Source organism: Grus americana, chromosome 2 (genome assembly GCF_028858705.1).
Source record: "Grus americana isolate bGruAme1 chromosome 2, bGruAme1.mat, whole genome shotgun sequence".
NCBI lineage: Eukaryota > Metazoa > Chordata > Aves > Gruiformes > Gruidae > Grus > Grus americana.
The window spans coordinates 165,071,753-165,091,773 of NC_072853.1; the positions used below are offsets into that span (position 1 = coordinate 165,071,753).

At 39.0% G+C, this 20,021-nt stretch overlaps 1 protein-coding gene across 11 annotated transcripts in view; it reads left to right on the forward strand.

The window, feature by feature from the left end:
* The window catches only part of ADCYAP1R1 (ADCYAP receptor type I), a 146,267-nt gene that overhangs the window by 89,947 nt on the left and 36,299 nt on the right, over positions 1-20,021 (forward strand). For 9 of the 11 annotated variants that reach the window (XM_054817230.1, XM_054817231.1, XM_054817232.1 and 6 more), the window contains exons 4-10: positions 413-520; positions 13,044-13,079; positions 13,729-13,770; positions 15,599-15,702; positions 16,245-16,342; positions 16,797-16,929; positions 19,048-19,201. In XM_054817230.1, the coding sequence (XP_054673205.1) occupies positions 413-520; positions 13,044-13,079; positions 13,729-13,770; positions 15,599-15,702; positions 16,245-16,342; positions 16,797-16,929; positions 19,048-19,201 (675 nt within the window). The remainder of the gene's footprint in view (positions 1-412; positions 521-13,043; positions 13,080-13,728; positions 13,771-15,598; positions 15,703-16,244; positions 16,343-16,796; positions 16,930-19,047; positions 19,202-20,021) is intronic. The other 2 variants (XM_054817233.1, XM_054817240.1) reach the window with 1 other exon arrangement.

Here is a 20,021-nt window from a genome sequence, read left to right on the forward strand (position 1 = left end):
AGAGGCAACGAAAATTTATAGAATTTAAATGAAAGATGCCTAAAGATTTAACTCAGCAATACTGAATGATAGCTAAATGATACTAAAAGATAGATGGTGGTAGATTTCATGCTCAAGGGTTAATTTGTTTCTGGTGTATGTTGGAGGGATTTAATTGAGACTAAGAAATGTCATCTGTCAGCATAGAGTCTAGTCATTATTGTGCCATGCAACTACATATTTTATGCTGTTCTCATGAATGAAAATTATTTTATTCCAGGGATAACTTATTAGAAAATGATAAAGTTTATTATTCTAAACAAGCACATTTTTATGGATAGAAGAAAGAACCAACTGTAAAGTGCAATGACAGTGTGAAGAAAGGAATGCATTTCCACCACTAATGTATTTTGTGCCTCCTTCTCGTCTATAGGTTGCCCAGGAATGTGGGACAATATTACATGCTGGAAACCTGCAAGTGTGGGTGAAATTGTCTTTGTCAAGTGTCCTGCACTGTTCAGATTTATCATCTCTGAAGACGGTAAAGTATTTTCTCTTTGTTCTTTGCCTCTGTCTGGTAAAGCTCCATGGCCAGCATGAGTGTAAAACCTCACTTAGCCACTTGGTATAAAGGGAAATCAAAAATTCTACAAAGGTCTGGAGTTGGGCTTCAATTTGAGAAAGTACTGTAGAAAACCAGGATGTTTGTGTGTAGAAAAAGAAAATATCACCAACTCTAATTCTTAAAGGGGATGTTCTGCCCGTGTCCAACCAAACCCTATTAAACCCCAGCTTCAATCCTTATACAACGCAACCACTGTTCCCAAATGATTTGCTATTAAAAGGAGAACCTACCTTAATAATGGTAATACTATTTTACCTAGTTATTAATATTATTTAGTCCTTTTTAATGGGAAGAGTCTCTGTGCAAGCCACCGTTTGCATGATACCAAAACCCCCTTGTCCTTTCTCTATTTTTTTAACCTTTGAAATGAAAATTTGTGAGGCAAAAATGAGAGTGTGTGGACAGGATGTAATAACTATTAAGTTGTTCACAGCAGGTATATAGCTTGATTAGATGTTCTCCTGAAATTCCTTTTTTTTTTTTTCCTCATGAATCCATGAAATTATCTTCCCAGCTGAATGGTTGAGAGAGTCCAAGTCCTCCCATCAGTGTTAGCTAACAATAAGTCTTTGCTGATAATTAACATATTTTTGCCAATCTCCTCCCAGCACCCACCTAGGCTACCGCAGATCACTTAATTAGCACTTCCATTGAGGAACAAGTTCATCATTTTCCCCTGGTATCCTTTTTCCCAAAGATTATTTTACCAATGAATTATTCATTTACAGCCTTGAGTCCCAAATCCACCGTCTCTGCATTGCCACACACAGAGCACAATTTGTAGGAGTCAGTGTTTCCTACACAGCTCCAGGAACACTGAAATCCTCACCTTTAAATACATCCATCTGAACTCATCCAGACATTGAAGCAAGTGCCAGTGCTCTTGTGAAATGGAGAAGAATTTAAGGGGGATCATTACCTCATCTAAATTTACCCATGAGAAACTCCAGTGTTTTCTCTGTACAAGTCCTCTAGACTCCGTCTGTAGTCAGTGGAGAGAAAGAGACCCACGGAAGGCAATTTAAGTTATTCCAAGCGACATGAGGTGAATCGTACCTTGGAGACACCTCTCTTCATACGGCAAGTACTAAGGGCAATTCACTTAAACTAGGAACCTAATTTTTGAACAGGGAATGATAAGTCCCTCTTTAAATTATCAAGCATGAAAATATAATTACTACTGTAATTCTATGCGCTTTAATTATAGCCGGTATAATTAAACATAATCTTTACTTCTGTAATATTGGTTCAGTATTGATTCAATGGGTACAATGGCACTTACTGAGCCATCCATGTTTAGTGATAACAGAAAAAACAACACATCAGCATCCAGTAGGGTTTGTATCCAGCATGGGTAAGGAAATATTCTTCCCTCTTTCAGGTTGGTTTTTTTTTTGGTGGGTGTTTTTTGTGTTTTTTTTTTTTTTTCCAATTTTCCATGACTTTTTAATCAAATTTTGTTGACTACTTGTCATTCAACCTGATTGTCAAACCAATTCTGGTCATCCTTTGCACAGAATTTGTACTCAACCAAAAGTCTTCACTATCCAGTTATCAGTGAAACTTGCAGCCTGCAGGCAAAACACTTTTATGTTATTTATTGTGCATCAGCAGATGGCTGTTATATTGTTATCTTCTGATATAACTGCAGGAAGCCTGCTGCTCATACAGCATCTGTCTGAATTTCCATTAGGACCCCTCCTTTTCGGTGGCTTGTAATCTACACCCCCTACATACCCTTAAGCTACAGTGTGCAAACACATGGTAACATAACATCACACTTTTCTCTCTTTGCCTGCCTGTTTTGGACGCAACGCTCAGAGACGTTGCTAGTTTGATACTCTGGAGAGTGGTGCCGTGTACATCTACAGCATAACCTGTCCACACGCCTCTGCCATGGACCTTTTAACTATTCTTTATTTCACGGGATGTTTCTGATGCTTCTATTTATATCCCACACAAATATGGTGCCTTTTCACTTTTACCGATGAAATTTCTTTTCTACGGCGCTATCATTTCTGAAGTAATTAAGGCGAGGAGGGTTCCTGAGAAATCATCTAACCCATCTCCCTCCTCAAAGGCAAGGCTCGCTCAATACAATCTATTCCAGCACTTCACTAACTTGTTATCCGATAATGGGAAAGACTATTTTTTTTTTTAATAAAAAGTCATATACATTTTAGAAAAATAGAAAATATATTTATATAAAATGAAAAGCTCTACTATAACTATGACCTATGTAAAATAAAGGTCTGGAATAATATTTTTAAATTATTTACCCAGGACTTCCAGACCTGTTCGCATACTGTGCTTCGCCTTTGAACCTGTAGCAGGGTGATAGTATGAGCCTAGGGGAGGAATAGTCAGTCCAGTGTAAATGTATGTCCTGCTTTCTTTATCTCCTTATAGGATCACTAACAAAAGTGACAGCTGTTACCTCTTGTAGTGCTGGGTTTGAGGGGTTTTTGGACATCTGTTCAGCAGGAACAAACCCAAGATTCATAATTCATTAGATAAACAAATAAACATTTAATCTGGAGCAGTTTGAAATCTCTACAGAACTGGCTGGGTTTGTGCTAGTGACCCCAAGGTGGAAATATCTACATCCGTAATCACTCTCCTGGGTGAATCAGCATGAGTTTTCACTATCATTGCTGCTAATTTTAATTAGCCAAGTGTATTTGTTTCAATGAGGGCTTAATGAAAAAAGTCACATTTTATGATAGATCCTTAAATAAAGGGTTATTAGATAACTAAAATGTTTCTAAGACATGGCTAATCACATTTTATAGATTGTTATAGTATCCTCTGGCTGATGCTATGTTTCTAGAATATGTAACTATGCTAGGCACTGACAGTAATATTTATTAGTAGCATATTCATTCTTAATACAGCAAAAATTTTATATAACCACAAATGATTTTTACAAACAGTAGCAATAACTTTAAATTGCACATTTAAAAAGTTTGTCCTATGAAGCATTGAAGCAACTGTAGGTACAGCTGCTTGTATAACAACAGGTAAACCATATGACGTGTTAATCTTAAAGAGGGGGTAGGAGTTCTCTTACTTGGCTTTGGATATCTAAAAGTTATATATGTAATTCTGACCTGTTCACATGGATTCTGGTTCAGTAAATGGAAAGCGATGGGTACCTGCAGAATATGTTTCCTCTGACCTATCTCAAATGTTTATCTTGAGATGAATGAAGTCACTGGAGGGGACTGTTTGTTTTATGAATTTCAGAAAGGAATTTGGCTGCGTTGACTTGGATGTCTGATTTCCATATGCAGTAAAATGTGAAGGAAAAAAAAAAAAAGGAAAAAAAAAAGACTACAAAATAAAAATTAAACAACTAAACTGTCATCTGGAGAGATGCTTTGTTGAAAAATTATCTATGGATTTAGCTAAAAATACCAGCTGTTGCTGGTTTTAATTTGAAAATATACTCTGCTCTAACCGTCACTGCAGTTGAACTGAGGAGTAGCATTTGAACTGCTGTCAGTGTCTTACAGAAAGCCTAATGTTAAATCCCATGCTGTGTGGTTGGTGACCCTTCCTTGTAAAATTTCATTTCACCTCTCCACTCCTCCAAAATCCCCAGAAATTTTCATTTCCTTTCAGAGGCAGACTGTGAACAAAGAGATCATTCTCAAAATCTCTCCACATGAAAAAACCATATTCGCTCCTGAGTCTTTTCTAATCTAGTAGGTTAAGGATTTACACTGGCTTTCCTTCTAGAGGGTTCCTAAATATTAATTTATTTTACATTTCTTCAACATGAATTTCTTTGATCGATATCCATCAATTCACAATTTTATTTTCTCTGGGAGCTATAATTCCATGCTGTCACTTTTGCATATTATGCTTTCTCCGGTGCCTTCCCAGTACCAACTCCAGAGACAACCACTCTAGAATGGAGTATATTTAAAACATTCTAAGGTATCTTTGCAAAGGAGAAAAAAAGAAAAGTGTGTCAAGCTGTGATGTTGCATTTCAGTATGACATAGCAACACCTAGAGAGGGCCCCAACATAGTGATCTTCACTCCCAGCTGGAAAATTTTCTCTGTTTTGTTGGTTTTTTTCCTTTTTTTTTTTTCCTTTTTTTTTTTTTTTTTTCTTTTTCCCCCCAGATAGAGGTGATACTGCCTGGCAGTGGAAATCTACAGAAGCCAAATCTGTGTTTTTCTTTCTTTGCCCTGCACAGCTGAGATACTCGGGAAACTATAAAGACACATTCCTCAAATGAACCATTGAAAGAAGCCCAATAGCCAGATCAGAAATTAACATATTTTTAGATCTTTGATTTGCAGTAAAAACTAGTACTAATGATAACAGGCAGTTTCTGAGCATTGCCATATGCTCCACATTGAGAAAATACTTTCATTCACAAATGCAAATAATAAGTATGATTAGCTCTTACTGAATCTTCCAGCAATTCAGAATGTTTATCTAGTGCTCAGTCTAGGACACCATCTGCTACACCCAAACCAGCATTACTACGAAGCATGGTTTACTATGTAAGGCAGAGAAAATGTACATAATTTTTACCAAACACATTAAATGCATCCTATGTTGATATCACGATTAAGGGGTCCTAATTAAAATCTAGTAGAATGAAGAATGTATCTGGGTATTATGGAATTTAAGAGGGTGTTATATCTTATGCTCACATCTTTGAACCAAAGAGTTTGGCTTGCTGCTACTCTGGAAGTTATATGACTTCACTGCTCAGCCAACAAGCTTTATTATCCCTGAGAAAGAGAAATTAAAAGTAGTGTATTACTGATCCCACTAAAAACACTGACTGACACTCAAGTACTTTGTCGCAAGAACACCGAGCCTTATGTATATAGATATATCTATACTGCACTAGAGATATCATAAGTGGACAATGGGATTTATGAATGCAGGGTTAACTGGATTTAGGAAGCCATCTGTGGCTTTTTTCTCCTGTCTGAGTTTAGATGTTATCCCCAGTCAAACAGAATAGGATGACAAGACACGAGTTAATGAGAGGGGAAGTGATACTACATGTTCATATGTGGAAAGTCTTTCTGTGTCATTTCTGGGGAAATAGTCCTGATTAAGTCTTTAAGTGATGACTACGTACCACTGTGAAAATGGTATGTAACTCCCAAACTGGGTGAAAAGGCAATAAAAGTCATTGTCTTCCCAAGGTGAAAGCTGTTGAAAATATTTGCAAGTTACTGTTTCTATTAGTTTGGGTTATGTATTGATAATTTTTTATATAGACAGAAAGAAAAGGTGACTGTTAAAGAATCTGGAAGATGGCTCACTTATTTTCTGCTGAAGCAGAAGATGCAGGATTTCTTTGCTACTAGCTGAAATTAAGATCAGCATTGCAGCAGACTGCAATTGGAAATTGCATTTGCCTGTGAAATAGGCAAGGCACAGATCAATGCAAATGTCTAGATTTCTATTCAAGTATCTCTCACCCCTGGTGGGTATTTCAACATCCTGCATGAAAACCAAGGGAAGAAAAACACCGGAACCAAGGAGTAGTCTCTGAAAAACAGACATGATCCATCCCATAGCATGTCCATCATGGGAGTAATAATGAGCCATCAGAGCTTAAGTGGTCTTTGAAGCAACCAGGACTCGGTGCATACTTTAGTTTCATCCTTCACTGTATATGAGATTCTATGTAGCATTCAGAACCAAGTTCAGTGCAAGGGTATCTGGTTTATACCAGCTAAAGGTTTTGGACAGCTTTCAAAGCTGTCTGCAGATTGCATACGTGTTATTGTTGCTTAGTGTTCAGTGAGTCCTAGAAAGAATTGCGTACAAGGGGTACAAGAGACCTACTAAGTGTCGATGTTGCAAATAGTAAGTCTTGCCAATAACCAAGATAATAGTGCTTTCTAGATAACAAGTCCTTTCCTGCTGGCTTTCATCCCTAGGCTTTCCACAGGCAGTAAAGCCATGGGATTACTTCAGCTTTTCCAAAGCGAGGAGGACAAGATATAATTAAGCATGCCTCGGTCACAGCATCACAGAGTCTATCTGCAATGCAGAGGGAAATGGGAGGAAGATATTGTCATCAAAGACTAGTAACTGTATCTACATTTCCATTTAAGTAGTTAAGGCCTCATAGATGCTTTTTACAGAAAAAAGGACATTTTATGGCCTTTCCTACAAAATTATGCGGACGTAGGACTTGTAGCTCAGACACTCAAATATACATGACCAAGAGCATTTCGGCTAAAGATCAACCTTTATTAGCAGTCTTTGCTCTATTCTTGTTTCTCCTCTTGCCTCAAATAACTGAGAAAGGAGTTCCAGTTGATTGCAAGATTTTAGGTGTGGCGGGCACACATTTATTCTTGCCTTTAAGCAAGTGATTTAATATGCTTTCTTCTCTGGGACTTATTTCATAACTGATAATCTCTATTGGACAACGTTTCTTATTTTCTGTGTTTCTTGTTTGAAAAAACGTTTGCTTTTCTCTGAAATATGACCCCTGCCCTCTTCAGAGCTAGGAGACCCTTCAAGAGTATTTACGTTGATGTTGCACTCTGAGGATGCTCCTGTGACAGCCAGCCGCATAGGAAGTATATACATAATGTTTAGATGATGCCTAGCAGTTGCTATGGTGACCTCAGTCCAGTGCTAGTTTCATACCATTTGATAAGAAAGAGGAAGAAAAGAAGTCATAGTCTCCTTTACATGTTAGTGATCATATCTGTACATCAGTCCTGCTTCACCCAGCCCTATATACTACGGCCTTTATGTTCTCCACATGAGACCTCATTGGTATTCTCCTGTGATCTCCAGGCATGATTCACTGAGACTTCTTGTCTCTATATCATTAAACCATGTACTCTGAAATTAATATGGGATATAGGAAGAAAGGATTTGTATATCAGTTCCATTACTGCCTTTACTGCAATGTTTTGCACGAACCACTGGGTAACAAAGATGTTGCAGAACCTACTTTGTCTCATCCTGTGGTAGAAGTCTAAAACAAATCACCCTCTGGAAGTGCCAGTCTCATTGCCCTTTATGGGAGGAGAATTAAAAACCAGATGAACTTATCTTCAGGTGGGTAAATTGGATGGGATCAATTTGCCCCAGAGGATCAGTTCCTCAGCTGTCCTCAGGCGCCAGTTCTTATTCAAACATTTAAATATGAACCAGGCTTCCTAATCTTACCCGAAATTTTCCTCTGCCTCAGTTTTCCTGTTTTCTAAATACAGCGAACCATACCACTTAATTTTTTACTCTCTGTGCAAACATTATGCTCACGAATCCCTTTGAGCAGGCAAACGGCCATAAACGGTAAATGCTAAAAGTGAGCTATTGACTTGCAATCCGTAGTGTAAAATATTGTCTATAGGGCATGAGGCTGGAGAGACCAAAACCCCTGGAAAGGGTGGAGGGAAGCATTTAGCATAAGGAAAGGTGTAGGAACGTGTAAGGCCATGTACTCTGTAACCTTGCCTGGCTTGCCTGTTAATGAGATTGTAAAGACCTAGCAGCTGATTCTGGATCACTTTCCCTCAAAAAAAAAAAAAAAAAAAAAAAGAAGAGCTGTAGCAAAGGAATCAGGATGGTTGGATAGTGTGCATGTGGGACTGTGTGTGCCCAGGTACAGGAGTGGGCAGAGGGCATTAGAAGCAGCAGGCAGAGTGTGCAAGTGGTAGCTGCGCTCAGAGAGCCCCAGAAAAGCCGCTAAGTAGACTGCTGCTCCCGACTGCGGCTTTGCCAGCCGGCTGAACAGATTGCTGGTGCAAAGGAGCAGCATGCAGCGATAGGGAAGGGAGCAAAAAGACAGAGTGTGGTGGATGCTGCGGAGCCAGGTGTGAGAGCTCGCTGATTTATTTCATATTTAGAAATTAAATGTTAAGCTTCTAATCAGTGCTATATAAAACAGGAAAATATCGGATTCCTGCCTAACCAGCTTATTATCCACATTGCTGGGCAGCGTGATAAGCAGTGATTGTAGGAAATGTTTTCCATAACCTCCCTTTGCCCCGGTCTCCGTGCTTTCTGAAGGGACAGAATCAACATGCGGTACAACCAGTGAGAGCTTTGCACGTTGATTTCAACGCTCTCGAAATCCATCCTTTTGGAGGATTACCCATGTGGACCTGTCCTCCAACCCATAATACTGAAATGAGAACAACAGGAATAAGGGAAAAGTGTGGGCAAGCCATTTCAGGACAGAATAGTTTTGAAAGCCTTCGATTCCCTCCCTCCTCCGCCACTAATAAGGGACAAATGTTGGAACGGAAGGGTTAAATGCAAGTTGTGCTCAGATGAACAAATCTATGGGAGATAAAGCCGTTGCCATGCCAGCTGACACCAAAAGCAGCCAGCACAAATTTGGCACGAAGGAGACGATCTAAAAGGCCGCGCTGAGCTCTGAGGCTGATCGTACACAGGCTGTTTCTTGGCTTTAGCTTTGCCGGTCCTGCTCATGTTAAATGAGAAGCAACAATTGCTCGCATCAAACATCTCATCCGTTGGAGGATGGTGAGGAGGTAGTTCTGTTTTCTGGGGCCTAGCAAATGAAAACCAAGGAATAAAGCCTGATGAATGTACAAGAAAAGGGCATGAAAGATCTGGGTCTCTGCCACTAACTCTGTGGGTAGCCGTTGGCAATATCCTTTGACTTTTTTTTTTCTTCTCTTTCACCTCTTCATGTAGAAAATAGAAATAAGCAATATTTTCTGTGTTTGGTTGCTCTGTTTGGTCTTCAGAACTGACAATTCAATGTTCTGATGGATCTTCTCTAGGGTCTCTAAGTAGTACTGCAAATAACATTTAATTAATAATGACAGTTAAAACACTAATGGAAGAATACTTCCCAAAGACAAAAGACTTTCCAAAAGACCTATTCGGTCTGGTCAAATAGTGAATAACACTATCTGTCAACATACTGGATAAACCATCCTTTGTCAAGGATAACATTACCTTCCTCAGGAGTTTATTGACTAATGTAATTATTGATTTAAAAAATTATGTTCTAAGACACTGTTTAATAGCTGTAGTTGGGTCCACCTTTCTGTATTTTGGGCTGTGCTCTTATTTAACTACATGTGAGGACCACAGGTGTCAATGTAAGTCATGACTGTAATCATCAAAATGGATTTCCAGCCAAAATGCAGATTAAAAGCATATTTTATTTATTCTTCATTTCTGGGAGAGTAATGTATTTAATCTACCTTTTTCATAATCATCTTGATGGGCTTTCTCTGCTTTATCAGTGAAGGCTGATGTGCTGACTTCTCATTGTTTATGTCCTAAGAGCAAGGCAACAAGAGGACTCATGTGAAAGCCCATGCAGCGAGGTGCCATACAATTTTGCTCATTGCATCACTGACACCAGAGTAAATTCGCTGAGGTATCTCTAGAGTCAGAAAGGCACTCAAGTGAAAAAAAAAAAAAAACCAACAACCCACAACCAACCAACCAAACAAAAAAAAAACCAATAAAAAATAGAGTTTCAAGGTAAGAGCCTGAAAAATGAGAGGGACTGCCCTATGTCTGGACTTCCTACAACCCCAACTCAAATGCAAGCTCAGGCTTTAGTCCCTATATATGTAGACATGTTAAATGTTAAGCACAGAAACAATCCAAATGAACCCCATCACACTCTTGTACATGTGAGCAAACATAGCCGTTGGCACAGCTATCTGTCACGTAAACGTCCGTATTCTGGGGCAGGGTACATAAACATATGGTATCAGAGAGAAGGGCAGCAGCAGCACGCGGGAACTTAAAGCCAGATGGTGGCTGTACGTTCCCTCATTGTATGCTTTTATATATATGTATATATATATGCATACACATACAAATATAATTATGTATGTGTGTTTGTTATCCTGTACTCATTAGATGAACTTTGCCTTTTAGTTGTAATTCAGGGCATAATGTTCGGTGTAAATCTAATTGACTTGCCAATAGCTTAACTTATTAGTGAAAATTAGGTTGATGGATCAAGCCTAAAAGCCTGTATAGTAAAAGATTGTGCTGGAACTTACTTCGGTACATTAGCAAGGACTCAGATGTAGAAAAATATGGGAATAAAAGGCAAGTTTTCTCCTACAGCAGTCAGAAAATTAACATTGTTGAAAATGTCAATCCCTTCATAATGTCCAAATACAGTTAAAATGCAATAATAATTTGAGTATTTAAAAATTATTAATATAAAACACCTCTTCAGTTTACAAACCTACATTAATATAATGCTTTAATTGTTATTACTGATGTCATGAAATTCAAAATGAACTAAAATCTAATGTTTTAACATCACTGTGACCAACTGCCACCCACATTTCGAGTGAAATAATGGTAATTTTTATTTCTGCCATTTTATATTATAGGAATAAAACAGCTACATTTGAAACATTTAAATTAAAAAAAAAAAAAAAGAAGATATTTTTCTGATCAGTCAGTGTAACATACCAGGAACATCAGGCTTCAATCCACTTCACATTCACCTGGTTTTCCTCCAACAAGAATTCTGGAAAGTTTGTAATATCACATTTTAGGGTTTAAGCCATGCTGCACAACTGATAAATTAAAGCTGGATTTTTATGAGTCAAAAAGATTTTTGGAGGTTTTTGCAGCTTCATCTTATCCTACTTCTGTGGGACAAGAAGAAGCTACCAGGCTTTGAGAGGTCACCTCATGTAAGGAACCAGTTCCATTACGAGCTACTGATTTGAGTGGCAGCAGGCTATGAAAGGCACTATGAAAAGTGATCGAGGAACAATGCCTTGCTCTTTGATCCCCTGCCTAATAAAACCACAGGTTAAAAATCCCACCCGTTATTCTAAAGTTGGTATTCTGAATTCAGATTTTAGCAACATAGGCATCTATATCTGAGCTATATCACTGTTAATAAACCTGGGTTTTGGTAGGCTCAGGAGGGAAATAGGTCTGTCCAAAACATTCTGCAGAGGCATCCCTGTTAGTCTGCCAGAATCTGGAGCACAGCCGTAGCACTTCTGCAGCATCTGGTAATTTAGTCTGATGCAGCAGGCTGAATGATCTTCGCTGGAAAATGTTTGCTCAAAGCATTGGTGACTTCTCTTCAGAGTTAGTACACCTACCCAATATTCACAAACATACAAGAATTGTCATATGTGAAATCTTGAAAGCAGCTGGAGTTGGGCAGAGAAGCCAGGACACCAAGGGTGTCCTCATCATGGCTTTCAGGATTAACCCTTGAGAGTAAGTGGTGTGTTGAATGTGTAGGTTTGACGTTAAATACATCCAATCGAAGACACAGTAAGTACAGCCTACCTGATGCTCCAGCTTAGTTTCCTAGACTCCCACCATCATGTTCACACTAAATCCTCAGTTTTCTGTCTTAGAAGATCAAAAAGCACATCTGATTTATTTTAGAGGAGAGAGAAAAATCGATTCATTTAAAATTACTACATAAGGAATTTGAAAAAGTACAAAATATAAAATGCATTTTATGCTGTGCTGAAATGACTCTACTTTTTTTTTTTTTCCCCCTAGATACTGTCTTTCTCCTTTCCCGTAGGATCAAAATCAATCTTTGGATTTCGCTTTTAATAAAAACCCTCTCGTACAAATTGGCAAATACCTTTTCCAATCCCTGGTTCAAATATGATCATACCTTCAGGGTGAAAGAAGAACAACCTGAAGCCCTGGGGTTACTCCAGGCGATACAGAACTAAACTAATCCATACATTTAACCTGCCTTATTGGTCAATTAAACGTTGGAAATATTTTTTGACTGGTCGGTGGGCCACCGGCAGGGCTGTTTGCAGTCAGCTTTGTCAGGCTCCGCCATGTCTCTCCGTGCACGATGCAGCAGCACCACTCGGTGGCTTACGGCAGCTCCTCTTTGTGCATCCCCCAACACACAGCTTGAGCCAAAAGTCCACCGAGGATTTAGGAAATACTGACTTCAGTGCAATTCGGGCTAAGAATTTAGTAGGGTGGGTGGGAGATTGGTATCAGATAATCCCAACGTTTTATTTTGGAACGACAAAAGAAAGCAAAAGGAAAAAAAATAATGCAAACCCAAACTTTTATGGTTTGCCATTGTAACATTTTGTATTTTTTGTATACAAATCAGCGTGGATTTTGGCCCAATATTTTGGAAATGTGTGGGTCTTTCTTATTTCAGAACCCTAACCCTCTTACCAAAAAAAAAAAAAAAAGTAACCCACAAAAAAGCTCCCTCATCTCTTTTTCACATCCTTCCTAGAGTTTGATGAAACTCCATAACCAGCGATTTAACAATACAATGCAATCAACCATCTTCTGAAAAGCACTTTCCACCCATAAATATATAGTACTGATCTTGAAGAAAAAGTTTAAACACAATTTTCTTGCAGCTCTTCTCTGGGCACTGCTACATCCACTACTCTTATGGGAAGCAAGCTATTATCAAGATCAAATTAATTATTTCTATTCTTCTAATTTCAGGTTGGGAAGTAGATAACTTGGGGCAAACCTACGCAGGTAAGAACCAGTTGTGTTCACTCCCTCCTGTGTACCTCTGTTCTCAAAAGTTGGAAGTAAACCACATGATAATATCAGATTATCGAAAAGTAGTGTAACAGCTATTATGATAATGAATACATGTTGTTCATTTTAACACTGTAATAAAAAGTGAAAGTACGAATCCGTTAAGTTTCTAGAAAACAATGTAATCTGACCTAAAACCATAAAATTAAACTGTCTTACTTAAAACCCATTAATTATTGTTCTTTGTCATTGATGGATGGAGATAGTATTTCATTAATTCTGTGAAAACTGACCATACTTAAATATCTATGGATTATAAATGTCAGCTTCCAAAGATATAATAACTGACTTTTATATTTTTACAATAAAATTGCTCCTAATTTGATTGTATATGTTTTTAGCAATGTACTCACCGCTTGCAGTAGCATTTTTTTAATTTTACAGGTTCAGCTTTGATTTAAACTCACAAATAAAACTGTGTTTACTTCCTGAAAAGACAGAATCAAGTATTTATTGCCTTTGGGCCTGATCCAAACAAATAAAAATCAATCGGATTCTATTCACTGATTTCCGCAGAGACCAGTTTGGGTCCTAATAGAAAACACAATCAAAACAATTTCATACCAAATTTCCACTTTTATAGGTGATTATGACCTGCTGGAAAGCACGGCCCAGTCTCCCCTAGGTAAGAAACAGAGCCATGAAATGTTTCTCCTTTTATTTTAACTCTGTTAAAAAGGAAGCTCCAAGCTTTTTCTCCTGCCATTTAGGTATTATTTTCTAATCAGTTCTAATTATGGTGACACATTTTCTGGTGCATTACTTTTAGCAGTATTATGAAAATTTATTCCTCCACTATTGAACCTTGCAATCTAGCAAGTGTGTTGCTATAAATTATATCTACCTGCTTAACAGTAATTACTAAATGGTGTTAAGGAAAGTCAACACCATGATTCGGTGGTTATTTTCCATAGAAAACTGGGGATGAATGCACAGGAGTAATTTACCAAAATTTGCCAAGTAATGCAATGTTCTTAAATGATCGCTCTAATTAAATAGATATATTCTGCTGCATGGATGGTGAACAGATTCTCTAAAATAAGGTCAGTGCTGGTGTTATGAACTACTTGAATAAACTGTTCTAAGAATGCGAAGCAGCACAACCTTAATAAAAACAAAAATAATAATAATAATAATTAAAAAAAACCCCAAACCCAACAACATTGTAAATTTCCATCAATTTTGGTCGAGGTACAGCTCAAACTCTAAAAACCGTAATAGTTCAATAAATGGAAACAGTTCTGTTATGCTGGAGAGGAATGAGTGCAGCCAGCAGCACAGCTCTAATTTTTTAGCCAGGTCATCGAGCTCTGGCAAGAGTAATGGTGCTTAAAAAGAGCGACACGGGGGCAGCCCACCTTAGGCAGCCTTGGTAACACAGCGCCAAGAGACACTTTCCTCTTCTACCCCCAGCTCTTGTTTCCCAATAAAGTCATAGGCCATTTGATGGTGTCAGTGAAAGCCATTTAGGAGCTAGGCCTGATATGTGAGATTAACCAAACAATTAGGGTAAAAAGAGAGAAAAAGAGAAAGAGCTTTTCTCTGAGCCAGTTTTGAGCCTCCTTGCAAACACTTGCTTTAGAGTAAGGTTATAAACTGAGATTGGAACAAATGATAGGCAGGGGAATGTGAGGAGCTCTGAAACAGGTTTGAAATTGTTAACTGAAGCCACACTGGGCATCTGGAGGTGTAAATGAACGTACTGCTATGCAGACAGAACCAGGGAAGAGATTTCCACTCCATCTTTCCTTTGTTTTCCTACAGACCCTTCTCACAAAGTCTCTCTCAGATCAGAGCCTAGGAACTCTAAAGCCTTGAAGATTACTGAGTGGGATACATGTTATCTGACTGTAGGAGAACAATCCAGCTGCCTCAGCAGAGCCATGTGGTGGCTATTTTACATATCTTACAGCATCCTGCCTGGCTTCCAGCAGCTGCTCCAGAAAATTATGTTAGCCTTGTGTTTTCTTTCCAGTCCCATGCAGATTCCTCAGATACAGAACATCTTAAATAGCACAAACTGCCTACCTGTATTTAAGCACTGGACCTAACCTTTAGCCATCTGAAGTGTAGATGTCCACATCAAAGCTGTATTCCCTAGATGCCTTTCAGAGTCAATGGAGAGGAGTGGATATTTAGCTGACCCCTGGTTGAGGTACCCACTTGGGAATGAGATCTTCGGTGGCCTGGAGGCACTGACTATAGTGGTTAAATCTTTTTTGCTCTCTGGTGACCAGCTGTAGTAGTGGACATCCATAGATGCCTATTGTAGAATTAGTCATTAACGATGTCATTAAACTTTCAAGATGCCATTAAAGTCTTCTATGGGTGGCCACGTAGATAGTAGCCCCAGTGGTACTGTGGGGGTTTCTTTAGTCATGTACCAAGGGGAGGAAGGGTATGTCCTGGGGTTTGCTTCAGCAATGTCACATTCCCAACTGTGCTTGTTATAGGGGACATCAGCAGAAATTGCACTGAAGATGGCTGGTCTGACCCTTTTCCTCATTATTATGATGCCTGCGGCTTTGATGAAAATGAAACAGAGTCTGATAACCAGGTGGGAATTAATCTCATAATTAAAAACAAATGAACAGGGGGGAACAGCAGGCTGCTTTTTGTCCAGCCTCTGGTCATGTTCTGATTTGATAGTGATCAGAATGAAATAATCAGATATTTATGAGCATAAAAATGTGAGAAGCAAGATTTAAATCCTTTCTAGCCCAGTATTGACTATTTCCAGAATAAGAATGTTACAGCTTGTAACTTCTAGAAGCATGGGTTAGCCCCCATTCTTCCCTTATTGACTAAAGAATCCCTTAGCCAACTGCTTTTTTTGCTGCAGATACATGCACAATGGTCAAATAAATAGACAGCCTTTGCTAGCTCACTGACAAAGCTTGATGGTGCACAGGCCCAAGGGTATGCCAAACATAGAGCAACGGTCTAACGTACAGGGAGATCTCAGGGGTACCAAGAGGAGGAAACAACCAGGCTGTTCAAGAAACAAGTCCTGCCTATGGTTCCCCCTGCACGTTGACAGGGTAAAGTAGATGTGACCGTAGATGAACCGTTTAACCGTGTGTTGTTTGCCCCCCCAAGGATTACTACTATCTATCTGTGAAGGCTCTGTACACGGTGGGATACAGCACTTCTCTTGTTTCCCTGACCACCGCCATGGTTATCCTGTGTCGTTTCAGGTGAGTCAGGACATGAGCTGTGAGCTGTTCAGTCGCTGGAGGAAAGAGACTGGAAATTAACGGCCCAAAAGAATGTTTAAGCTTTTATCTTACCAGATGTAGAATAAAAGGGAGACAACCCTTTAACAGAGTTGTTCCCCCAGCTTGAACACACCCCATTAGTCACATTTCAGAAGACTGTAGATGCAACTGCAGAAGCTGCACTGGACTGGGTCTATTTTATGCTACTCTGCATGCTTCCACAGGAAAAATCCCCAAATCCTCCTCTTGGCCAGGTTTAGGGTCAGTATTATCCACACTCTTGACTTTCAGATGTTGCCACTCTTATCATCCAAGTGCTAGGAGCCCTGGCCATGTTTGCAGATAGGCCTAGTGTGCTATTTCCACGAAAGAAAAGTCTTTTTTTTTTTTTTTTTTTTCCTTCTTTTCCTCTCCCTTGCTCTTTCCTCTCTAGGAAGCTTCACTGCACCCGAAATTTTATCCACATGAATCTCTTTGTTTCATTCATCCTACGTGCAATATCTGTATTCATTAAAGATGGCGTTCTTTATGCTGAACAGGATGGCAACCACTGTTTTATCTCAACGGTAAGTAAAATCAAAGCCAAAGTCTATTCCTTAATTTTTTTCAGCACGAGATAACAGTGAGGCAGGCAGCACTCTGTTGAGTATCATAGGCTGAGAAGCTATTGGGAGAGAAGGTAATAGGTGGTAAAATTCCCTCCCAGTTCACAGAAAAACTGTGGATGGCATTGTGTCATGATGTCATCAGTGTCAGGTTTTGGTTTCTGACTTGACTCAGGTTGTTTCTCCCCTTCACAGATCTGCATAGTGATAGGTGGGATGAGAGCAGACACAAGCAATTTCCTTCATCTGAAGGTCTGTTTGTTCTCCAGAGCTTTATTTCTTCTGGATGTCAGGAAGAGTCATGTGTAAAGAGAGTGACCGTTCAGACATAGAAAATACCCCTGAGGTCACATTCTCAAAAAATCAGGAGTATTAGCCGCATGTTTGTCTCAGAAGTGTGTGGTTTCATGGAAAGCAGTCTCATTCACAAATGCACTTATCTATATATTACATGTAAATCCCAATTCCTTTCACATTTAAGGCTAGTATTTGATTTGATAAATCAGCTCACTGGGTGTAATTATGATGGAATTACATTCAGTTCCCAAACTGAGAGCTCCTTTATCCATCCAGATATGAGCTAAATTCCCTATGAGTCACTTCCACAAGGAAAATACAGGTGTGTAGTTTCTTAGTCAGCCTTATCTTTGTCATTGAAACTAGTTTTCGCTTTTAATTCTGAAGCCGTGTTAGATCTGTAGTTTGTTCAAACCACTCTTCTAATAGTGGCACCTGCCTCTTTGTTTTGAAACACTTGAAGCATAAAACACATTAAAATCAGCCATTTAATGACCAGATCTTCAGCCCTGATAGAGCTTCTTTGAAGAAACTCAAGAGCTGATGGTTTAAACGTATTAGTTGTAGGTTTTTCCCAGAGGATAGGATGCAAGTGGGAACCAAAATTTTCAGCCTCCCACTGCCCCAGGCAAGAGCTTCCAGTTTATACATTGATTCTACTCTGTTTTGTTGAAAAGCCCTACTGTTGTAGGACTAATGATGTCTCTCTGGGACGCCACACTGGAAAGACAAGTGTGTCCTTCTCTCACAGAGACAGGGTAGAACTTTATTTCCACCTAAGGCCTTTATCATATAATCATAGAATCATTTAGGTTGGAAAAGACCCTTAAGATCATTGAGTCCAACTGTAAACTTAACACTGCCAAAGCCACCACTAAACCATGTCCCCAAGCACCACATCTACACGTCTTTCAAATACCTCCAGGGATGGTGACTCAACCACTTCCCTGGGCAGCCTGTTCCAGTGCTTGACAACCCTTTTGGTAAAGAAATTTTTCCAAATATCCAATCTAAACCTCCTGTGGTGCAACCTGGAGTAATTTCCTCTCATCCTATCATTTGTACTTGGAAAAGAGACCTACACCTCCTTTCAGGTAGCTGTAGAGAGCAATCAGGTCTCCCCTCAGCCTCCTTTTCTCCAGGCTAAACAACCCCAGTTCCTTCTTTTTTTTTTTTTTTTTTTTTTGTCCTCTACTTTTCACCCCAGCAAGTGAATGAAAGCTTCTATCGTTTTTTACAGTAAATCTCTCTGCTTTTTTTACACTTACGCATACTTTCATTTTCTGTCCCTGAGTGACAACACCCGCAAATGGCAAGGAAGTACAATTCTCAGCTGCACACAGGAGGGTGCCTCCTTTCTGATCCGTCTCTCAGGGCTTTCCACAATCATCCTGCCATTTCACATCCTTCCTTAAGTTTCGCAATACACAACTGGTTTCTTTTCTTCTCTGCACTTAATCTCTGGAAGGGGGCTTAAATCTAGCAATTAGCGTCCATTGATGATGTGAACTCCCACTAATACAAGACGTTCTCAAGCTGTCTGCAGACGCTTGTTGACCATGTCCCACTGGTAAAATTGGCTACCGGTCCTTTCAAGCTTCGCTCTCTAAGTGGCACCTCACATTCTTCTCATGCTTTTAAAACTTTGCTATTAATAGTGTATAATACCAGTTCCAGCTGTGTTCCTTTCCACTAAGAGATTTGGAGAGGTTGAAAGCATTTTCTGTATCTGTTAGGTGGAAACAACATGGAAATAACTTTGTTTTTCCTGATTCTTTGCAGGTGGAATGCAAAGCAGTGATGGTGTTCTTTCACTACTGTGTCATGTCCAACTACTTCTGGCTTTTCATTGAGGGATTGTACCTTTTCACTTTATTGGTAGAAACTTTTTTCCCAGAGAGGAGATACTTCTACTGGTATACTATTATTGGCTGGGGTATGTGACATTTCTTATCTAAAATGTGTCTCAGTATGTAAGATGACTCTACAAAGCATCTAATATTTTCACATACAGTTTCAAAGTATAGTTTTAGTCTGTATAGAAGTACCACTGCAGACCGAACCATCTTGTGCTTTTTTGTCTGAACAGAGTTGAACTGAAATCTGGAGGACACCGCATCTCTTGCAGAGATGTAGTCCACAACTGAGAATTGCCTTCTACAAGATATGATCTTAATGCCAAGTTCTTCAGCTTAATCAAATCTGCAATGTTAAGTCTAGTCCATTTCCTAAGACTGTATTTGTGCCTTTCTTCCAGATAATAGCTAAATTGAGAATGTATCCAAAGGGTATCCAGATATGCTCATCCTACCTGGATGGGAAATGGAAACTTGCAATGGGAAGAAACAAGATTTGTTTCAGAAAGGCCAGTTGTACGATGACAATCAGTGTAATTATTTTTCATTCTGGACTTCTGGAGATAAAACGATTCCTGCAATATGTTAATTCAAACAGTTCTTTGCTGACATTTTTGTGCAGAAGTCAGATGATGAATGCAGAAGAATACATTAATTTTAAATGTACCCTAAGAAGGTTAAACTCAGTTTTTATACTTAAACATACTTCTGAAATAATCTGGAAATAATTCTGTATATTTATGTGTAAAGTCTACATACAAACCACATGTCTTAAACCATTCTCCTTTGAAAAAAACATCCTCATGTAACCTGAACCTTCAAGTAATCCACAGCTGGTTTTGGTTTTTTTTCCCTCCTGAGGCAGCTGTACATACACAAAAATCTTCATCTCCTGACAAA